A 23,983-nucleotide genomic window follows, 5' to 3' on the forward strand; every position below is an offset into this window, starting at 1 on the left:
ATAGTGATGGTTAGGCCTTAGGGTGGTGTGGGTTAGAAGTTGGAGGTTAGAAGGGAAGAGAGAGGAATAGCCAGATCGATAAGAGTTACACTGCGAGAAGGGTTTGATTCAAGGGTGTATTCGTCGGTTTATAAGAAAAGAGAGTTAGCGGGGGTGTTGTTATAAACGGGGAGGAGGGTGGATATCATCACCCGCCGCCCACAACCTCTACTAATGGAATACTCAACAATCCAGAACTTAACATCTGCTTTTACCTTGTTACTTTTAGCTTTTATTGGATCCAACACTAAAAGGATTACAGCTCTCCCACTATGCTCTCTCTTTTGCTCTAATTAATAATTTACATGGCCTGGACACGATCTCGACGCTGCACATTGATGGGATATCGCTTCTGTGTCCGCGTAGTTGGAAAGAAAACCAGCTTATCTTCTCCAGCTGGAGTCCAACTGGTGCGAAATACAATATCACAGACAAAAATTAGTTTCAAATCAGCATGTGCATTGCCAATTATATTTATATGCACAAAACGTGTGCAAGGGGAAGATCGACACCGATTGTAGGAGATACCTGAAACGGGTGACTAGGTGGTGAAGGAAAACAGAGAGTTCTACTCTAGCAAGCTCATATCCTGGGCATAGCCGTTGCCCTCCTCCAAATGGAGTGAACACATTTGCTGGGCATGTTGCCCCCGAGTTGTTCTGTTCATTTTTAATTTATTCGAAGACGCTCATTAGTGATAATTTGAAGTAATCAAGACAAGGGATACACGAGCCAGCAAAAGATAATTACCTGCCATCTCCATGGATTGAAAGTGCGAGCATCTTTAAAGTATTCGTGGTCTAAATGCACACCACGAAAGGATGCAAAAACCTTCCATCCTTTAGGAATTGTATAGCCTGAAAAGGTTATAGGGTAGAGATTTTATAAGTTGATAAAAGATACTGTAAAGATAACCATATCCCTTTTCAGCAGAGCCACTTATTAAGCAACAAACAATTTTCCTACCTTTTACATTGATATCTGTCATCGTTCGTCTAAATATCCCGCCTATAATGTTCGCGATTCTCAGCGTCTCATTAACAACCTGCAAAAATAGTATAAAAAAGTGAAAATGGAGTTTAAGGAAAGCTAAATGAAAATCAAGTCCCTGAAGTCCTCCTAGCGAGTCTAATTAGTCATATTAATTATCTTACACATTGAGTGAAGCTCATTGACTTGTAATCACTCCACTCAAGAGCTTCCCCCTCACCCTTCTTTGCTCTAATCTGTTCATGCTCCTCCTGCCACATCAAACACAGTAATAACATTAACGAAAAAAAGAATTATTTAAGTGTGGCCCATGGGCTTGTGTGGGCGCCTTAAGCTACAGGCAAGTCTTATCCAAATTGCTCAAAAACTTTTATGAGCCCAATTTAATACAGTTGAACCAAAAAGTTGCCAGTAACATGAAAGGGAGGACCCCGCGACAAGGGACCATAATCATGCGGGTTTCCTCACGAGCCCTGCAAACCTATCTGGTCCCAGAACACACTGCTTCAAAGACAATCCAACGGCTGTGATTTAGCCATCACATCGAACCCACCAAAGGAACAGAGAAATCCTAGGAATCAAGTTTGCAAAACAAGGGGTAGCCTGTAGAGCAACATGTATACGACACCACCACCGATTAGTTGCTCTTGTTTTTTTTTATTGAAATCAGAGAAGAACGATTCCCGATGATCCCAGGGCTACACCCTGCCGTGGAAATACCTACCTAGTTACCAAATACCCCACGCTTTAGAGAGCCCTTGGAGAAGGGTGTTCTAGGTCATTTCGGCAAAGACAAATTGGTCAAAAGGGCAGAAAACTCAGAGCAGTAGTCAGGTTTCAAGCAGGGAGCATCAATATAAGGCGTGCAGTTAGGGGGGAGGTATCACTTTGTCCGGTTGGACGAACGCTGGGTTCTCCTTTGACTTTTACGTTGATGTACTTTTGCCTCTACTTTTGACCGACATTATAAGAACGCAACACAGTAACTTTAGTGAGAAGAAGAAAAATGGGGTATATTTCCGTCTCCAAAAAGTAATGCCACAACAAATCCCTTCAGACAAGTTCGGAGATTTTTTTCCTTTTCGTGCGCCTTGAACGTTGTCTAAGAAACAAAGCCCAAGCGAGGCCGAAGGGTAGAGAGAAGTATCCATAAGTTTTTTTTAGAGCTCAGCTCTTACACTTTGCCTGATAAAACCATTTGCGCGCCATCGTTATTTACCAGCCATATAATCGAATCTTTCCATGGCTGCTACAATGCTAATATTACCGATAGTATTATCTCGTTTGATATTAATTATATTTCAATAAATAGTTAAAAACAAATCTAATGATATATATGACGCTGTAGCAATTGCATTGCTCAAGACACCCTATCTATCCACAACGATGACATGGTTAAGCATATCACCGTAGCCTATGAACTCGTGCGGTACAGGTTCTAGGTCCTATTACACATAATTTTTGCACAAATAAATTATGTGCGAGACAATGAAACAACCCATTTGGTCTTTTTTGTTCTCTCTTTATCCTACCACTCAATGGGAATGGTTGAGAATTGACATCATGTAAAAAAAAAAGAGGTTTCGATGGGCCAACAAGATGATTATAGGAATTTGGGTCCCCAAGAAAAATGGAGGAAGGAACACACAGAGAGAGAGAGAGAGAGAGAGAGAGAGAGAGAGAGAGAGAGAGAGAGAGAGAGAGAGAGAGAGAGGTTTACGCTAGTTAGGATTAATAATAAAGAGTGAATGGAGGAAAAAAAATCAACACTTACCGTGATCTGAGCCAAAGCGAGAGGTGTCTCAGTGAGGAACTTAACAGCGAGAGTCATGCTAGTAGATGTGGTTTCATAGCCTGCGACAAGCAAAGCTACCAAGAAATCTACTATTTCCTCGTCCGAGAAGCTGCCATGATCATCTGAAGCTACAAGAGCTGCCAGCATGTCCTTCCTTTTCTCTCCTGACTCACTCTCTATCCTCCTTTGCTTCACTACCAAGCTCAAAGCCTCTGCCACCTTAGTCCTAGCCTACAAGTTTTCAACAAAATAGATTGTTTTGATCAGGCGATAGCTTAAGAGATTAAGGAAAGAACAGAAAGCCATTTTCCATTCATTACACAACTGCGATTTGATTTCAAATTAAGTATTAAATGGAAAAACAGGAGAATCTTTACTTTGATAGCTCTGCGGTAAGTGGGGGAAAAGATGGGTAGGGGCACACTGAAAAAGCCTTCAATAACAAGCACGTACTCTTTTCTTAGACTCTCGGTCCATTCACATGGATCAAAGCTCATTAGCTGTTTCATTGTCAACTCAAATGTAATCTGATAATATCACAACCAAACAAAAAACCAGAAGAAAATATTTATTAGACGTCATGCATGACCCAAATAAGATTAGCAGAGTGCAAATCAATGTTGTGCGGTTTATAATTATTCAAGGGAACCTACTGATTACATCAACAAAAAAAAAGTCCACGACAACAAAAAGAAATTAATAATAACTAGAAGCATAAGTAAAGGAATAACACTTCATATTTGTATGTGACACTAGCTAGCTAGAGAGGGACATTGCTAGTACTCTGATATAATTTTAATATGCTAACATGCTCTCGGAGTGTTTGTAAACCACCATTTTAATTCCCTATAACGTGAATCACAAGACTAACCCTTAAAAACAACAATAATCATAATAACATCATTCAAGTGAAAATCGGACGATCCACCACCGAGTCAACTCAATGGCATCATTAGGAACATGCACCCTGAGTAGATTCTTTAGAAGAAACAGGGGTAATTACCTTCTTGGCCTCCTCCATGAGAAGAACCTGGTCAGACCAGGAATCTAAATTGAGACGGATCAACCGGTCTATATCAACCAGAAGATGGTCTCTAATGATTGAAGAGTTAGCAAAACTCATAGTCAAAGAGTGCATTCTTTTGTGAAGACTGCCCTTCATCAACAACAAGGAGTGTTTTCCCAGCAAGTTGCTTATCGAACCCGGGTAACTACACTCAAACAACTTCCCTTCATTTTGCATGATGAACCGGTTCGTTTCCGGATCAACAGAAAAAACAGTGGGTTCACCGAAAACATGGGTCGTAAACAACGAACCGAACCGGCTCACCCGCTCATCTATAAACGGTTCAGGGTTCTCGGTCTTGTATGCAGATATCAACTGTAGAGTCTCCCCAACAAAGGGCAGACCCAAACTCCCTGGCGGCAACCGGAGCCGTCGGCACCGCGAACTCCGGTGAGCGATAAGGACTATCGCCGGGAGAACCACAAAGAAGACCAAATAAAGAGAAATTACCGCCATGAGTTATTTAACTTTGTGATGGATATCTTAGTAACAAGGCGAACGCATCTATTAGCGTGGTACTCATACAAGTAGTGGGGGCATGTAAGTATATAGAGAGGACTCGTTTTTTAGAGAAACGAGAAGGTGGATAGAGCATTAATGGAAGGGAGACAGAGCACACGAGGGGAGGGTATCAGATAAGAATCTAAGAGGCCCGTGGAAAGGAAATATATGTTTTGATATTACCGTATCTGACAGCTATTCTTTCTTTTTAGAAACCTTTCAAGGTAGGAGTAGGAGAGAGGCCTTAATCTTATGTGAACATTTCCTAAGTAAAAATGGAATTACTTTTCTTATGCGTGTGTTGGGATTAGGTTGATCTTTTCTACGAGCACTCTGTATTTTGGAAGGGGGGGCAATGGGAGTAAAGAAAATGGAGGGGAATTCTAATATATTTTCTCTCGTTTATGAAGATGGAAAACAAAGAGTACTGGGGAATGGGAATGGAAATTTTCTTTTGGGCCCACACTCGTAGAATTTTTCAAGCGTGAGAGATCATCTGTGGACAACTCTCTCTCTCTCTCTCTCTCTATAATATTAACACAATGAAACTTATCAGTAAAAAATCAAAGGCATCATTGTTTCTCTCTCATGATAGAACACCATGTTTTTAATCTAGATTTTATGCACAGTCGCTCTCCTTGTTCTTTAAGGTTTGTCATCCCGTCAGGAATGCGGGACTCTCATGAATTAATTAAAGAGAAAAATAAAAACAATGGATTCATTATCTAATAGTTAAAAAACATCTATAAATTATAAAATTAAAATTGGTTTTTAGACGCTGGGAGAGAAAACAATATCATCATTGTCACGTCCTTCAAAACAAAAATTTACCTTTCTTCCAGCTTTTCTAAATTTATTATTAGAATGCTATTGATTTCCCAAATCTGAGGTTATTTTTATAATTTTATTTTATAATATTTTTTTAAGGAAGGTTGAAAACTCGTCTAGAAATTTGATAATAGCCACTAAAAAGGAGATTTTACATCCATACCAGGTTCCTTCATGCATCAATACCAAAGGAGAGAGAATAGATAAATCTATTTCCATACATCAATGCCAGGTTCCTTCATGGTTAGATTTTAAACAAGTTATAAACGATATATTGAAATGATAAATTCATAAGAATTCTTTTTTGTAACCTTTTCTTAGAATTAACCCCTGACAATAATGTAGAAATTAAACTCGCTTACTAGCTACCCAAGTCAACATGTTAAGAGTACTCATGTTGTACGCTTTACATGTACCAAAACCAAATCTGCTTGGTACCCCGCTGGGAGATTTTTATATTTTCTTTCACTTGACCCTTTTCATACATATAAATGTGTGAATTTGTGAGTTGCAGATAAAATATTGCTGCTTGAGGAGGTAGGATTGAGTGTCTTCTAGCTCTTGCTAATGATTATAAACCAGGTAAGAGTTTGGGGTAAATATTCTTGATACTTTCACGAGATTGGAAAAAAAAAATGAATATTAATTGTCCATGAGTAGCAGTAATTCACCTGATAATCCCATCTTCAATGAAAGTCGTACTTGAGCCTCATAAGAGATAATAATAAACGGCTGGGATTATATATTAATTTAACATCTTGGAAAATATTCTTGTAGCTGAATGAGTAATGTATTTTAGATGCGTTTTTTTTTTTTAATGGAGAGTATAAGGATTACTAACTAATAAGGATGGAATAATTTTTTTTAATGGTTTCAACCTCTAATTAACCAATGCCCAGGTTTATTTATTTTTATTTCGTCATCTTGTTTTGGGAAGTAAGATAATTGAACAGAAAACTAAGACCTGGCAAAGATCATACGATACATATCACGCCTAATCAACGCATACCTACGTTGATTGTTTCCTCGTGCAACCGTCACTTCTCTTTATTCGTTGTCTTTTGCTCGTAGAAAGTCCCTGACATTCCTTCATTTTTATTTTTGCTTGATTCTTTCTTTTTCAAAAAGGTTTAAATAGAGGGAGATCGTGCACGGCAACATACTTAACCAAGTTCCTTTTCCGTTGGGCAACAATAATCCCCTCCAAGCACGTGGACAATTGGACACCCCATTAAACAAACAAGAAGAGAGAATTCGGTCGCTGTAAACAGATAATCCACTTAGCTAAGATTCCTATGTTACGTATATCATATGATTGAGAGTGAAAAGCAAAGTGGTAGTTCATATAGATTTGTTTTTTTTTTAATTAACACGACTCTCTCTCTCTCTCTTGGATTTGATACTCTATACACTACCGGGTCGTGTATAAATAAAGCGACAAATATTTCTTAAAGGAACAAAGAAGGGTAATGGGTGTTAATTTGAGGTTTAGAGCCGATATAGAATGTCTATATATTGGCGCTGCCTGATTGTTCCACTCAACTGCATCTGTAGGCTACCTCTAATTGTCTTTGTGGAAAGAGGGTTGCCCTAAACCCACCAAAGCCCTTCCTTCTTGTTTCCATTATTAACTGAAATGATCATCGGCAGAGAAACCAAGTTCACTCTGCTTCTCATCCAGCTAGCCCAGATGGGTATGATGAGCTCCCACAAATGAAGCTTCTACGAGGATAATGCAATGCAAGCTTATCAATCAGCCACGTGGCCAAGAATAATGGAGGGTATGGTGCTATTATAGGGTTTGATTTTAAAAAATATGAGGTTATGATACCATCTTCATCCACATGGTCCCCATAAGGGGCAGTAAGCTCTCCACCCACTCGACAACCCATAGAATAATGATCCATATGGGCAAGTACCGACATCAACTTTTCATTTAGTTCTATGTGAAGCTATTGAGGGGAGAATCATGTCATGTGATTCTGCCTCTTCTCATTGCCTTTTTTTCAGTTAACCATTCTTAATCCCCACGATTAAATGACATTAAAACAAGCATTCTCTCTAAATAGATCAAACCTTGTCATCATCCATTAACGCAAAAGGGATTTGATGGAGGTATTTATTAGTAGGTTCTGAGGTACGTTAGCTGTTTTGAGACAGATGAGGACCTTGATTTGCGGGATTTAGACAGTATTTAGCTTTGTATTAAGATAATGTAGTTTGATTAACCTGCTTGTCCTGCATCGTCCATCGCACCTGGGTCTTTCGAGTTGTAATTATCCTATGGCTTCTTGACACCTGTACTTCTACGTGCTGATAATTATACGAGGATGCAAATTCACGCAACTTGATTCAAGTGATGGTGATGATGTGTATTAATTAGTTCGCTCTTCAGATCATTTCCCAGTTACTAACCAGTCAGCGTTCCGTGAAATCGATCATTAAGTTTTCTTAAAACTCACAACAGAAATAAAAGATTTTTCCTTCACTTCTGTAATTAGGCAGGAGAGATTTTACACACACATGCGCTTATCGTCAGGGAGAATACACAAATTAGAGATGCATGATAGAGTTGAAGAGACACCAATTCTGCTGGTGACTGAAACAGAAATTGGAGTCTATGACAAATCAATAATACCGCCCCACCTTTGACGTGACCGTTTCCATGTGCATACGAGATGAACGGGGGAAGTGCACTCGTTTTTTTTATTGCGAACAGTATAGCTGATACATTCTAATTTCCAGAATAAAAGACAGCCGACGCCGGAGGCAGAGATGTGCACTGAAATTGGTTGGGGGGGGGGTCATTTCCGAGTTCCTTTCGTACCGGCCCCTATCAACATGTGTTCTTGTATAACTTGATTGCTCGGCGGAAATCGTCACCGTAACGACCAAGTTTTGCACTGACCAAGGAGGAGATAAGGGAGCCACCCCAATAATGACAACTGTGTTATCTAGCTAAATAGCTGGTCCGTCCATCAAAACTAATTGTCCCATCGATATATGTAGCGAATCCAGTGTGGTGGTACAAACAGTGCACGCTCCTTGATGTCTCAATTAAGTCTTTTTAGTTATAATTGAAAGGTACTAGCTGTTACAGAAAAAAGTAGATCCAAAGAGTGGAGGAGTCGCCCATTTTAACTCCTCTCCTCGGAGAACGTCGATTAGCTTTTATCGTGTGCTATGCATTTCCCTGCCGACATTTTATTTCTTGAAAAGTTTTAGAGGCATTACGTCCTTCTTTCCACCAGTCAACTACAACTTCGAACTAATAGAGAAAATTTTGAACTGTACCATCCAGAAAAATATTTTTTTAACACTGATCTTAATCTTTAAATTTAAAAAATATGAAAAATAGCAAAAAAAATAGTGAGTGATTGGTATTGTTGTATTTTTAAAACTCATTTAATCTTAATCTAAAATGATTTTATTATAAAAACAATATTTTGTTAATACTTCAATTAAAAAAAAAATACTACTTTAGAGATAGGTACAGATGCCTTTCATTACATTAAGGATGTGCTACCATGTATTTCTTAACCAAGACATATTAAATCCAGTTTTAATGTCTCTGAAATATATAAATTTTTAAAGTATAAAAATTATAAATTTTTTATTTGTGTGTTGAGTTAAGGGAATATTTATAATATATTTCTTCAAGTAAATTTTTTTTAATAAATAAAACAATAATATTTTTTATTTGTGTGTTGAGTTAAAGGAATATTTATAATATATTTCTTCAAGTAAGTTTTTTTTAATAAATAAAATAATAATAATAATAATAATAAAATTTAAATTTATAACCACTTAATCAACAATACTCTAATACAATATCAAATAACTATTTTAGTTTATAAATTTAAATTTCAAGATGAAGCTTTAAAATGTAACTTGTATAATTTTTTAACACCAACCCATGAATATTATATTTTTTTAAAATATTTTTAAATTAAAAAACATGTTAAAATAATAATTTTTTTAATTTTTTTATTTATATTTGATATGAGCGCATTAAAATTATTTAAAATAAGTTATCAATTTAATATTTATTAAGTAAAAAAATAAATTAAAAAGCCGGATAGATACAAAAACAATCACACACCAAGTTAATAAATATATCGATGTACCTTCATCGAATGAAAAAACAGGACCGCGCTATAAATCTTGCATCCTATTTAATTCTTCCGGAAAAGGGGACCAAATTATTTATTAATTTCGTTTGATTTCAGGCTCACCATTCAAAAACATGTTTTACCTCTCACGCGTATCATGTTCGCGGTGATAATCTATTCAGTAAACAAGGTATTTGATTTTCTTTCTAGTGAAACGAGAAAATAAATAAAAATATCGAACCCTGATTTAAAAAAAAATAGCAACAGGGACAATGTTAATAGAAATATATATATATATATGTGTGTGTGTGAATAATTAAAATAATTTTGAAATCAGTAACTAAAACTAATAAATTAAGATTTTACATCCAAACACTGTATGTTTTTTTTTTTACCCTCTAAACACACCGTTCCACCTAACATGCGCTGTGAATAAATATAATATATAGTTTTCATGATTTTATTTACCATCTCATCGGATCGAGGTCCCCTTTCATCTTGAAAACAGATTGAACCTGAAATTCTTGAAAGGTACCTAACAATATAGCTTTCAGTCGAGTGTAGACCGAGATTTGACAACACAATTAATTTTTAAGTTTTGTCTTTCTATCCTGGGTTGAACGATACTCCTGCCAAGGTTACATGGATCGATCCAGTACATGGCACGTCTACCTCACTGTTCTATTGACAACTGTGGAATATTGACTTTCAAGGTCTGTCTTTTTAATGCATTTAATTCCACCACTAGACATGATGTGATTTTTATTATAGTTTTTTTTTCAATTTTAAAATAAAATTTATTTTTTAAAAAAATTATTTTTAATATCAAAATAATATAAAAACTTAAAAACAATTGATTTAAAATTAAAAAAAATTAAAACTATTTTCTTACCACAAAAACTTCCAAGCTCTGTGGATCACCATTGCTGTTATGTGGTCGATACAGATACTGAACTATCCAGAAAGGTCTTCTTGATTTTCGACAAATTAATCCAGCCAGCAAAGGTGATTAGATTTGTATGGTCAATATTATTCAATAAGGACACATGTATTCTGAATGCATGGATCAGTCAATTAGAAGGGGCAAATCTGTCTGCATTGAGTTTGACTGTCTGATTAGATATATTTGGGGTTATAATTATTTAATAAATTATCTTTTATTTTTAAATATATAAAAATAATATTTTTTATTTTTAAAAAATATTTTTGAAATCAAATATAAAAAAATTAAATTTTATAAAAATACAAACTGACCAGCGTTTTTAAAACTACATCCTACTTGAACCTACGAATCTGGAAGAGTTAAAAAAAGAAAAAAAAATTCACTGTCCTGGCTTAGTCGGCATTTATATAAGAAATTGACCTGGCACTAGATCAATAAATTCTTATTTTCAAGATTTTATCACTTAAACACTAGAAATTAACTGAGATATTTTAACTGGAGACTAGATCAATAAATTCTTAAAATTTCAACAACTAAACTAAAAATACAGATCTTCAAATAATAAATTAAAAAACTAAAAAAACCTGTGCATACTGGACGAGCTTGTCAATATGCTATGTATCAATTTAAAGATTATATCGTCATATAACAAAATTTAACATAAAATTTTGAATAATTATTTTTTTAAAAAATATGAATGCTCAGACGAGCAAAAGTGAAGAAGTGTTCCCCTGAGATAGAAAACCTTAAAAAGCCTTACTGGCCATGGAGCAAAACCATCTCACGTAGTTGACGGGTTTGGTTTGAATGTGAAACCATCGAAGAAAGAGAGAGGGCGGGGTTCCACGAGACACGAGGTCTGTGTCACACGTGTGCACTGTTGAGATGTAATTTTGTAGCAGAAGGTACTGCGACACTACTTCCTTGAGAAGTGTTACTAATGTGTACACTTTCCAATGTATTGTTCTGCTCTGCTTTTCTTTCTTTCCGCTCTCCTCGCCGTCCACACGAATGGGGGTGGGGGTGGATTTTGTCAGAGATTGCACGTGCGGTAGCAGTTAATGCCAAGACATTGACCGTCTGAAGAAAAGAGAGGGTGGCGAGGAAATACTGTTTCTTCGTGAATGTGATTATGATTAATTTTTAAAATATTTTTTATATTAAAATAATATTTTTAATATCAATATATTAAAATAATTTAAAATATATAATTTTTTTTAATAAAATATGGTTTGTACCATGTTTACAAACAGTGAAAGAAGTGAAAACAGGGGGCGGCGGCTGATACGCACAGCAGGGGAGCCCATCTTGGCATGTGTTTTTGGTGGTTCGGCTATGGTAGCATTTGTGAGTTTTGGCATGTGCTCATGTGGTGGTGGATAGATGGCCTTTTCTGTATTTTATGGCCTCTTACTCTAGAAAAGTGATTGAAGCCGATGGTGTAGCAACCACCAGACACCAGCTAGCTCCTTCCGTTGTCAAAAGACTCAAAACTACCCATCATATGATGATTCTTGATTCTTTTTTAAAAAAAACACCGAGCCAAATATCAGATCAGTTGTCGTATAATTAAGGCTTCACCTCAATTTGTTTTCGATAAGATGCATGATAACATGCTAGTTGACTCCTAAATAGTGTTTTGTATATATTGCTTGATTAGCACGTTAAAAGTGCTCTACAAGGTCCAGTTAATCTCGACCCCGGGTTTTTTAGGTGCTAATTACATCAATTATTTTTTGTTTATGGATTACTTACGCTTTAGCAGGAGCTTGAAACTCTAAATTTAGGATTGGGAGAAAAATAATTGATTCTTGAGAGAGCAAAAATGTAAAGTTAAAAAATACATTTAAAAATTTAGAACTAAAATACAAAATTTTTCAATTTTTGACGGTGCCATTACACCACCCTAACCAACGTAGTATTCCACCCCTGGGATTGGAACATTGGCTATTGGAGTTGAGAACCTTTTAATCTCAAAAAATAATAAAAATTAAAATTAAAATTAAAGTAATCAGCTATACATTTAGAAAATCAATCGTAGCAGTTCAAGAAGGCCATGAATAGAGCCCAATGAAACACGTGTTGCTTAAAATTGGCAAGGCAAACTGATCACACGTCCTAGATTTTTTTTATTTGGTCCTTGATCAACCAATTTTTTTATTTAGATTGTAATTCTTTTATGAATTTTTTTTAGCCCCTTGTAAATAAATGCTCTCAAATTTATCAAAGTTTCATCCCACATAAATCTAAAAAAGGCTCCCATCCCACACAAATTTAAAAAAAGCCCAACACGGGATAAAGGATTGAGAGAGAAAAGGATTGGAAGAATTGTTATACCGAGTTAACTTAGCTTTATTGTATCATCATCTAGGTTACGATTTGATATGATACTATCTTTTTATTTTTTTTGTATTTTTTTTTTTGTATTTTTTTTTTCTTTAGGCATTTTCTTGTTTCACAGTTGAGCAAGGCTTAAACGGAGGATGTCGGGATAGAACAACATGAGTAATAATTTTTTTTTTCAATCTTTATTTTATTATTGATGATTTTTTTTATCATTTATTAACTCGATTTGTCTTGTTGAATATAGTAGTCATGCTTTGAATAACGGTTAGAGATTTTTCATCGTCATCAAAACCCACGTTTTTTTAAGTCCCTAGTCGATTTGATCTAGTCTATAGGGAGAGTGGGATAGGGTTATTTTGCTAAGTTGATTGAACATTGCCTGAAAGAAGGAAGGAGAGAGGGAAAAAAGAAAAGAATCTGAAAAAAAATCCCGTGTGAAGGAAGTGGAAACTGGAAGTGAATAAAATCAGAACTGGAAATAATCTGCAAGAGTTGATGGTATATCTAGCAAGCTGAAGAGAAACTTTTGCAGCCCCGCTAAGTGTTTTTTTTTTTTTTTTTTTGTTAACATCTCTCGGATGCGCACGCATGTTTTTTTCCTGGGTATGGTGAGATGGTAATCCCAGGTTGATACCATCATGATTGGAGGCTTTGTTATCGGTGTTAAGTTACAGAGAAATCCTACCAAACTACTGAATAAACTATCAACGAAAGCAGTGATTAAACTTGACTGATACTGCCGGCCAAATTCCCCTCGATTCTTTAATTTACAGTTTGCTTACTTTGTCTGTAATCAAGTAGCGATACACATAACCCCACTTTGCTGTTGTCCTTTAATCTTTATATCATGGCTTAAAGCAGTACCGCAGCATTTTTAGACTTTCTCCGATCCCCCGCCAATCATTTCGCTAATCGACCTCCTCATCTTGTGAATAAGCTTGACTGCCTGAGTTCATCAACTTGATTTTCTCTTCGAAACAGAGAAAGTATCTCCATTTCTCACGATCTCCTGTTTCTCTTTTGATTTAGGGGGTGTCTCTTCCTTGCTGCTTATAGAATAGGGAACAGCTAGCTAACTACTTATCCACACTAGACCTTTCACGTTCTATCTATGCTGGCTTTTCAGCTTTGGTTACTATAATTTTTTTCAAAATATTTTTGTTGTTATCTACTGAGTAAAAAAATAGTAGCTTGCGGGTGCCTTAACAATTGCTGTGCATGGTTTGGAAATTGCGCTCATTTTCCCCGCCTAGTGAATACTGAAACAGCCAACCGGTGATTCAGCTTCCTTTTCAATTAATTATATAATTCCGCCTGAAAAGGATAAATTAAGGAATGATTTATAATACGGAGACAAATTAGAAGCAACTATTAACTAAGTTTTCGTAAATAAATTTAAAACATGAAGATAAATTAAACAAACTATAATACGGTACGTGTATGCATGAATCACTGTAATAAAATTCTGACATCATCAAGAACAAAAGGATGTTTCGTTACATATCAAGGCCTTAAATTCCTCTGGAACCGGCATCATAACATGGCTAGTGCTGGAGATCATGCAATACAAACCGTGAACAAGAAGATTTGAGTTATGTATATTATGTTCTAAACCATGATTAACAGAAAAACAAAAGCTAATTAAAGCATGGCATGATTAAAATCATGCACCAAAACACAAAAACGACATCTAATTGGTTTCATGTAGGAATTGTGGGCACCTAGACCTTAATTTTTATCGCTTTCCTTTTCTAATATTCAACTTGTTGCTTTTTAGTGTTGATAATGATAATGATGGGCAATTGTAGTCCACTTGGGCGTGTCCCTCGCGAACATGTGACCATCACATTTCTTTAACTTTCCTGTGACATGTTCCGACATGACAAGTATAAATCATGCTTCCATCTCAATTTCTTTTTCTTTACAGCCCATGAAAACTACATGGTTTAGATAGATAGAACTGGACACTGCTATAAAATAAAGCTCTCAGGGATGGGCAGATTGCTATTTTAATTAGTGACAGGTGTGGGTAGTGAAAATGGCATCGTTGCGCAATTGAACTCATACAAATACATCGATGGATTTTTAAATCAGTTTCATTTTGAAAAAGAGAGGAGAATAAAGGAATGGCTTGGACCCAAGAATTTCTCAGAGATTAAATTGCATGTACTATTAATCCCACGTAAATGGCTACAGCAATGTACTGATGAGAGAAGGAATCTGTGCTTTCTTTTTTACGATCAACTACAGCAATTCGTTTTCTTTTTCTTTTTTTTTCAAGTCTCGTTATTACATAAAATTTTATAGTAGTATAAAAACTTCTCTATCTAAGAAAATATCATTGTGCTCTTGCTCCTGGATTGGTGGTTTAGATCTGGTCCACTTAAATCTGCCCAGAGGGCTTCTTTCGCAGCCCAAAACTAAACACGCCCTCCACAGTCCCATTGGAAATTCAGATAACTTCTCACTTATGCAGTTGATACAAATTAATACAGAATTTCTAGTTGTCAAACCAAAATCGCTATAAATTCTTGATATGATTCTAGCTTCAATCAGCTTGGCGGGCTTGAAAACAAGAAATTCTGTATCAATGCGCGTCCTAACCAACCGCTGTGATAGGCACTAAAGGTCAGAAAGAAGTCCTAGAGTTGATACCCGAAAGAGAGATGTAATAAGCAGTATTTTGTCCCCTTTTTTTCACGAGATAGTTTGATTAGATTTAATGCCGATTATCTGCAACGATTAGAGACAAATCAATCGCAATTTAACCTACACATCAAAGCTTGCGGTTCGATTCTGATTCAGTCAAGCAATGCATATTAGTTGTAGAGATGAGCTGCTCGATCTGGAGCAATGGTAGAAGTTACAGCAGGAGACAACGGGTGAACTACTCTTCCTGGCATTGTTGGCCACTTGAGATACTTCGGCAAATAGAACACAGACAGCCACAACATCAGTCCTAAAACTACCAAGTACAAAGATAGTAGGGAACTGGTACTTGCTTTGCAGTAAATTGCAGGAAAAAAAATCATTTATGTACTTATAGCTGATGGTAAATATGATTGTTTACCATGGACTGCATTTAAGAAATCCAGAAAAGAAAACCCCTAGCAGAAGCAGTGATGCCCCTAGCCCACAAATTTACAAAACATAAATTCTATTGATTGCTATTCTTCTTCAAACATTACTGAATTACCAGATAGCATACAAAAGCATGACGCCTTTAGTTCTCAGAATCCATTAATGATTCAACTGAGATAGTTAGATACACGCGTGGTAAATATACGAGTAAACCTTACATGACTGCTTGGCAGCACCAAGAGCAGAGAAACTTCGGCCCGTTTCAGAAAACCACCACCACAGACATGACATAACCCGAACGTATCACTTACGAAGTCTAGGATTTTTGGCCTGGATCAATCACAAGCCTAATCAGCCCACATGCCAACTTGATCAGTCATCTTCATCATCATCGTCGCCATCGTCATCTTCATCCTCCTGAAGAAGGAAAAATCAACTTATATTAGGACAGGTTAAGGAAAAACATGATAAGTAGGAATGATTGAAAATACAATCATTCCATCAGAAATCGAGGAATAATATTCAGCAGGCAGGACAGGTCGGTCACTATCAGCAGGAGCAAAGAAAAAATGAAGTAATGAACTGAAAACAAGCGAGATAAATTCCCAAACTCATGAGAACAAGGAAGATAAAACCATCCCAAAATCATCAACCGCTCTATCATGGGCTCAGAGGCATCTATCTGTGATTCTCTTCAGTGAAACTAATCATATGAAGATTTGACAAATTCAGGGAAATCTAAAACGAATGATCCAATCCTAAGCGCCTAAAGAATATTAGCACAAAGGAACAATGAGGTCCTCGATCTAGCTTGTCCAGTTGTTGACAGGAATGCTAGTGCACGAACATTCTCGTGTAAAAAGAATCAACAATTAGTTCTCTTGGACTGGAAAAAACCTTTGTAATTTTAATGGGACTTGGGCCCCGCCACACTAACGAACACTCTTGGAGCAAAGGTCTAGCCTCTTTGACTCGGAAGGCATCTAAAGTAACAATGAACTTGGACAATGGATTGAATTGGTGTATAACAACGAATGCAGATGTCTGGATTGTGGCGCAAATGAGCATGCTCAAGGCACTGGCTAATCCAATGCAAAGCATACTCATGGGTAAATTCTTCACTACGGGGATGGAAACCGAGTGGCAAAATATTCCACGCATTAGTTAGTATGAGACATCAGAGGCTGACAAAAGATTACCTCATCACTCTCATCATTTTGGCCATTGACTTCAGATTTGGACTTGTTAGATTGTTCGATGATGTCATCATCATTATCATCATCATCACCATCATCCGTATCCTGAGAGGAGCATAATGTAGTCCTGAGGCTGGGGAAATAATGCAAGTCCATTTGATTCTGAAGAAAACAATGCAAAAATATTTCACCTGTTTTTTATTGTAAGCTGTCATTAGCTTTTCATAGTCTGATTTCCGTTTTGCTGCTTTAGCTTCATATGGAGCTTTCTCCTGCCAAATCCCAGTCCAATAGAGGAACAGGTAAGAATGCAATCGGCATGGCAATTGTACAGCTAGGAAGCAATCAGCAGACAGAGATTTGAACTTAATAAAAACTGAAAATACCCTTTGGACACTAGTTATTTTGACCAATTCAAACAATCATGTATGCATGTGCACCTGCCCAACTTGCAACACCAGTCACGGGAAGCACATTTGAATCCCACCTCAGCCCTTTTAAATCTTCAGGCCCTAGCAGTACTGACATCTAGGGGCCCTGCAGTCTACACCACACTGGAATTGGCGTGGCCATGCTAACAAAGTTCCAGATTCATCGAACATGTGCTTGGTGCACGGCCAGTTCCAGTGGGAACCACAGTGCCAGATTTATGTGGCACCTTAACAAACAGAATTCACAGGATTGTTCGAGTAAAAGTATTCTATTCAGGCAAGGACAGCACAATTCATTCAAAGAAAGATTTTAGGACTTACTGCAGCAGACAAGGATTTCCACTTTTCTCCTCCAGCTTTCCCCACCTTCAAACACATGATCCAGCAATCAAAATTTCAGTCAACATAAATCTATCAAAGCAACTAAAAAACAATTCACGATCTAAGAAACATGTTGTGTTCATGAGCTGCTTACAGCTGACACAGCCTTCACATTGGGGTGCTCTTGTTTGTATATCTTCCTGAACTCTTCTCTGCAGTATGTGACATTGCATAACCATGTGGTAATTTTCAAATTTGATATCATAATTACTAAACCATCTCAAATTAAGAGTGTCTTACAGAAAAACAAAGAAAGCACTGGGAGGCCTTTTGGGTTTGTTAGGGTCCTTCTTGGTGATTTTTTCTTTCTTGACTCGTTTCTTGCTAGTCTCATTAGCCTTTAGTGCTGCCTTTCGCTTTCCAATCTTCCTGAAAGAAGAAATGCATACAAGACAAAAACACACTCAGAATCCATACCATATAACCCAGTTAATCAATGAAAAAAAATGATAATAGCCGCATGATTTATTTAGCAGGTTGTTTAAGGAAAGCAAGGAATGAATTAGTTATAAATCTCAGGAAAAAAAAAACAGATTACCTGTCCTCAACCGGGAGTAATACTTCCTTCTTTTCCGTCCTTGCTGTCCCCTTGCCCTTGGCAATTTTCATGGCTATTACCAACATTTAAAAGTCATATTATTTAACTAAAAATCATTCTACTTTACTCAAACGGTCGAACATCACTAACCTAGTTGGCAGATTAAGAAAACGGCTACAACAGTTCAAATCAAGTTTCAAAAATTGTAAGCCTTTTTTCTCTCTCTTTGCCATAAAGAAGTAACTTGTTTTAACAAAGCATGCCCACTTTGGCAACAAGAAAGCTTCTGGTTGATGCTTACAAAATTTAAGATATTAATTTAAGGACCAACATAGCTTAATTCCATTTTCGAGGAAACTAAAGCATAAGCTATAAAGTTCCAAGCTTTGTTTTCTTCACCCATATGCAAACACCAAGGATAATACGGCACACGAATTAAGACACGAGCTAACAAAAAATCAACTGGCAAAAATCAATACTTTAAATGATCATGAAAGGAAAAAAAAACTCATCTGGGAAACGAAAAACTGAATAAAAAAACAATCAACAACTAATGAACCAGAATCAGAAATTATACCAGAACTGTTGTTCAAACGAATAAAAAAGAAACTAAGAACAAGCTCGAGAGGAACGCATACCTCTTTAATTAGTGGAAGAGAAACGAACGACAACAAAGGAGTACGAATAACAAAAGCAGAGCCAGAAAAACAGTCCTAAAAAGTAAGGAGAGAGATGCCAAGAAGATATTTGTACCGAGGACCAATGAGTGAACACGTGGAAACTTTCTGACAGAACTTGAAAATGACTAAAATGTTTTGTCGGGCTATGATCCAGTTCCAGGGGAGGATCCGAAGTGGCTCGCTCGTTGGGTTTTGATTGGTTAAGGTGATGTCTAGTCTCCAAGTCAGAGTTTTTGTACAGTAGAATCTACTTTCAGGTTTGTTCATCACAACAAAAATCTACTTCAGGTTGTGTTTATTTATTTATTTGTGGTGTCTATCAGGTAAGAATAGCTCTCCGGTATTTGTTTGTCTTATGCTCCTTGGGAGTTATGGGCCTTGTGGCCTGCTTCCATTTGAGGCAGTGAAGAACTTTTTCCGTTTTCCCATCAGGCCGATCACGGACACTTTCATTTTAAAATACACCCATTGATTAATGCTATATTAATATATATAATGATGAGCTGGGAACTTATTCTTCTTTTTTTGGATTCCATTTGTATTTATACTTTTGATGAGAACTCCATGCATACAAAAAAAGAAATAGATATTAAAAAACTAAAATGTACAAGCTTGTTCACTTTTTGAGGAATGGTTACATAAAAAAGCGAGGAACTTCTATGAAGAGCATATAAAAAGTAGGAGCTATTTCAATCTTCCAATCTTAGGTCACGGCCTCTTCAACCTCCTTGGCTCGCCCCTCAGTATATCAACTTCTACAATTACAGAATCCATTCAAGCCAGAAAAGACTTGTGGTTAAAAAGAGGAGGCGGCCTTGATTATTGTGATTGCATTTTATATATATATATATAGAGAGAGAGAGAGAGAGAGAGAGAGAGAGAGCTGAAATCTTCAATGAAAGATGGATTGAGATAGCTTCGAAGTTTCGAATCACTGAAGAAGCTAATACACTCATCCTCTCACGGGGAAAACTATGATAGAGATTCTAATTTCGCAATAAATTTTGTAGTTGTGATGGTCTGCATTAATTTCTTTCCTTCCTTTTTTTTTATCATTGATACAACCCTTTTGATCTAAAATCAATAGTTAAACAATGAGAAATTTTAACATCAATAGTTAATCATTAATAGGATATAGAAGTCGTATTATCACAATAAGAACTTCTCCTTGACCTTCTTTTAGATACAATATTTTTAAGCTTAATTAAATTCTCTAAAGAAATCTTTATACCCTTAACCTTATGAAAAGTATAATAAACTCATTGATTATTAATGTTGTCTTTTAAAGGGTGAAAGGTGGAGACACAGGTTGAGAAACAGAGAGGGGGTTTGGTTAACTATATAAATTATGCTTTAATTTTGATTTTATAAAAGTTTAAATAATATTTTTTTTATTTTTAAAGACATTTTTTCATTTATTTTACATGAAAAAAATTATTTCACAACAGTTTTAACTAAATTTAATTTTTTAAAATTGCAACCATAAAATCTACTGCATAAAACACGCTTAGTACTCTTAACCTTTTGTCCTTATATTTTTTTATCTGTTTTAATTATAGCAATTGAAAACTTATTTGATTAGACTTTTTTTAAAAATATATCTAGTGTCAATTAGATACTCAGATTGTGAAAACTGATATTTATATTACATAATTAGGTATAAGCTAAAATTAAAGAATTGATGATTGCAACTATTAATTTATTAAAAAAAATTCAATGCTCAACGGAAGGCTCTATATATAAACTTTACATTTGATGTTTTTTTTCCTTTATATATATTTTAGGTTTAAAGGCTTGTTGGATATTTAACGGATTTTTTTGAATTCAAAATCGAATTAAGAGCACAACGATGAAGTTCACCTCATAAAACTGCGCGCAGTGTGGGAGGACGCCACCTTAATTTTTATTGCAATTTATCCCAATAGCTTCGAGTAAGGTTGTCGAAGCCAGCAACGATTCTCAACCATCCAGCATCACCCACTAGAAGAGGCCCATCAATTCTTGTTCACACTCGTCATATGACAACGAAAACTATAAAACCTTCGCTGTAATTTAATTTCAAAAACAAATAATCCATTACAAGGACAGGGACACTTCCATTGGGACCCTCTCCTTGCTAGTTGCTACACCCATCCATGATGCTACGATTGCTGTTGCCATGTCCTCTTTTCGTAGGACCCCCAGTGATAAGGAGAGGATAAACATGGGAGGATGAGAGAGCATTTGAGCAGGCCGAGTCTGGCCATCTGGGCCTGGGATTAAAAAAAACATGGGATTTTTCGAAAAAAACACACTTAGGATAAACATGGGAGTTTCATTTTTAAACCATGCGCCATCATCAGCCATACGCTGAGGTTTTTGAGCTGCGGAGGTTTAGAGAATTCAAACTTATCCGTGGAATGTAGTTACTGTTGGATGCTCCTGTGCCGTAGCTCTCGAGGCTCTCGCGGCTGTTCCATGACAAGACACGACAAAAATACATGCAAGATACTATCTTAAATATATGACAATTCTCAAATCCTCTCAAATAAGACTTTTTTTTTTTTTTTAAGATACCAAGAGATCATTCTCCCTTATCATGGAGAGTGAATTTAATTGAAAGAGTGCTTAATTAACTCATAATCCGAAAAATTATATTTTTAAGCATTTTAAATTTTAAAATATCATTATATAAAAAGTGAATTTAATTAAATAAACACCTAATTAAACCATAATACAATCGTAAGAAACCATATTCCAAAGTATTTTGAATCTTATAACATCATCAAATATATAATGTATTTAGATGCTATCATGTTTTCTACTTTCTTGTTTGATTATATATTTCTCATATTTAAATTATTAAATTTAAGTTAAATAGATATAATTTTAGTATATTTTATTAACTAATATTTTTGTTTCCTCTCGTCAAACTTAAACCATCAAATTCATCGTTTATGATAAGTTTTATGTTTCGTGTTACACTGTTACGTACTTGGCGACCCTTTGCAATGGTCAGTGCCTGGTAATTACTAATCATCGTTTCGCTGCTGCTGCACGCCACAACAAATCAATAGACCTCGCTGCTGACCATTTTCTGTTGTGGTTGATGGAATATTTGAAATGCTTAGTCTGGTACGGGAGAGTATGATTTCATGAGCTGGTCTCACTATAAATTCCATTTGCATTTACCATCTGAGATCTCTCTTAAAATGATGAGTTGTTCTGTTCATGACAAGGGTTAAGAATTTTGTTTATTTGTTCTCCCAGATTCGGAGGTTCAGCTTAGTTTAGATCGTACAGGCAACCGAATCCAGTGTTGGACTTGTTTGTGTCCAAATTGGGCAAGCGAGACCGCATTTAAGGGCCCGGGGTGGGCTAGCTTTTTGAGATAGGCCTGGCCTGGACTACCTAGCGGCTAGCAGTTTTTATCCGCACGGCCATCTCAACTGCGGAAAGGAAGAACAGGATTTTGTGATTTTCCGTCTCGTCGTATTCAAAACTCAAGTCAAGATTTCGGCTCACAAACCATTTTTTTTTTTTTAAATAACTTTCCTAGCGGCGAGCACCTGGAAAAGGCTCTTTTTAGTTCTAGATAAAAAACAAAATTGATTGAGATAAGCCTAATTAGCACTGTCCTGATATATGAAGTGAAAGGCCGGCATTTAATTAAGTGATTTTCTCTTCCTTGATCAAATCCATCCCCCCTTGTATGTTACAATTAACTACTCGTTACAAACTAGGTTTATATTAAGTTTTTTTAAGTGAATTGTGTGCTGTATATTTTATTCCGATTCAAACAATCTTAAATACCACTCGTTGGAAGCTAGTTCTTGTTAAGTTTTTTTTGTAGTTTTTTTCAAGTTTATATTATTTTAATTTTAATAGATTTTGTCTATAAGAAAACAAATCAATGAAAAACGAGAGATTAAGAATGCTTACTGAATCCTCACTCCTTGAAGAAAAGGATTCTCTCTTTCACAAAAGACAAACCCTACTTTTTGTTTAAAAAAATCAGAGTAAGTTGCACATCGTAAAGTTCTTATTTCTCTTCTCCTTCTTCTTTTTCTAAATAAATATATTTTTAGATTAAATTGCATAGATTAGAATATATTTTTCTCAACCTTTTTCTTATAATTATTTATAATTTTAGTAAAAATAACTAAAATTTTAATCTTTTTAAAATAATTTTTTTAATTTAATCCCTTTTAATTTCTGTTCTTGTTCCGCACATTGCTGAGCGCCTCCTTAATATTTGATAACGGGGGATCAATCATATTTACCATTCAAGTAGCGTTCTAGGAATTTTCTCAGTTTTATTGGTATTCTGAAAGAGCAATGCTAATTTTACTTTATGCATTTCTTTTCAAAACACTCTTTAAATTAAATGAGTGAATTTCCCCTAGATTTTTCTTAAATGTTTTTGAAAAATAAGTTTCTAACCAAAATTAGCGTTATCCACGTGGAAGTCTTTTTAAAGTACATCCCAGTCACCTGATTAATATTTTTCAATCTCCACAGATTTCTACCGTTGCTAGGGAAGCACTTCCGTTACAACAATAACTCCACCATTGATGCGGTATTTTTTTCTAGGACATCTCTGCAACGAGAGCAATACATATTGTTAGGGATGATGATGGGATAATTATATATTGTAAAAGTTGGAGTATTAACTTCAGCAAAGGAAGAAGCATTGGTATTGAAGTAGGTGCTGCAAAAACTGATTTAATTGAATATAAAATGTGTTATTATGGAAATTAATTCAAAATCTATAGTGAATCAACTGACATCATAGAGTACAGATCTTAGTGAACTTGATTTGATGATTGAAAATTGTCAGGTCTAATCGGGTATTGTTAAAATTATCCGCTGCTGCTGCTGCTGCTGCAGCAGCATATTAGAAGAAATGGAAATGTACTTAACTATAAATTAGCTAGAGTTTTATTCAAGTATTTCTTTCCAATTTAATATTTACCGGTAGTTAATGAATCATAAAAAGAAAATAAATAAATAAAATAATTAAGCATTCGTAGTATTTGTTTTAAAAAAAGGAAGAGAACCGTAGAATACACGTCTT

The 23,983-nt window shown here is 35.7% G+C and overlaps 2 protein-coding genes across 3 annotated transcripts; both read right to left on the reverse strand.

The window, feature by feature from the left end:
• Positions 1-245: 245 nt before the first annotated feature.
• On the reverse strand, positions 246-4,551 carry CPD (Cytochrome P450 superfamily protein). The gene is given in 8 exon segments (NM_001304293.1): positions 246-446; positions 568-698; positions 790-896; positions 1,006-1,084; positions 1,194-1,280; positions 2,804-3,055; positions 3,202-3,351; positions 3,828-4,551. Coding segments are annotated over 8 exon segments (1,431 nt in total). The 5' UTR covers positions 4,347-4,551; the 3' UTR covers positions 246-340.
• An 11,209-nt stretch (positions 4,552-15,760) lies between these two features.
• HMGB1 (high mobility group B1) lies at positions 15,761-19,207 on the reverse strand. Of its 2 annotated transcripts, none has more exons than XM_011037664.1 (8): positions 18,886-19,207; positions 18,248-18,320; positions 17,950-18,078; positions 17,804-17,861; positions 17,650-17,694; positions 17,089-17,169; positions 16,901-17,002; positions 15,761-16,118 (listed from the first exon to the last, which is right to left on the reverse strand). In XM_011037664.1, exons 2-8 carry the CDS (start codon positions 18,316-18,318, stop codon positions 16,074-16,076), a joined length of 531 nt encoding a protein of 176 aa, XP_011035966.1. In that variant the 5' UTR covers positions 18,319-18,320; positions 18,886-19,207; the 3' UTR covers positions 15,761-16,073. The 2 variants fall into 2 exon arrangements, with proteins under 2 accessions (XP_011035966.1, XP_011035967.1); XM_011037665.1 differs by lacking the exon at positions 18,886-19,207 and adding an exon at positions 18,825-18,878.
• Positions 19,208-23,983: the final 4,776 nt, after the last annotated feature.

The sequence above is a fragment of the Populus euphratica genome, unplaced genomic scaffold, assembly GCF_000495115.2.
Source record: "Populus euphratica unplaced genomic scaffold, PopEup_1.0 scaffold36.1, whole genome shotgun sequence".
In the NCBI taxonomy this organism is placed as follows: domain Eukaryota; kingdom Viridiplantae; phylum Streptophyta; class Magnoliopsida; order Malpighiales; family Salicaceae; genus Populus; species Populus euphratica.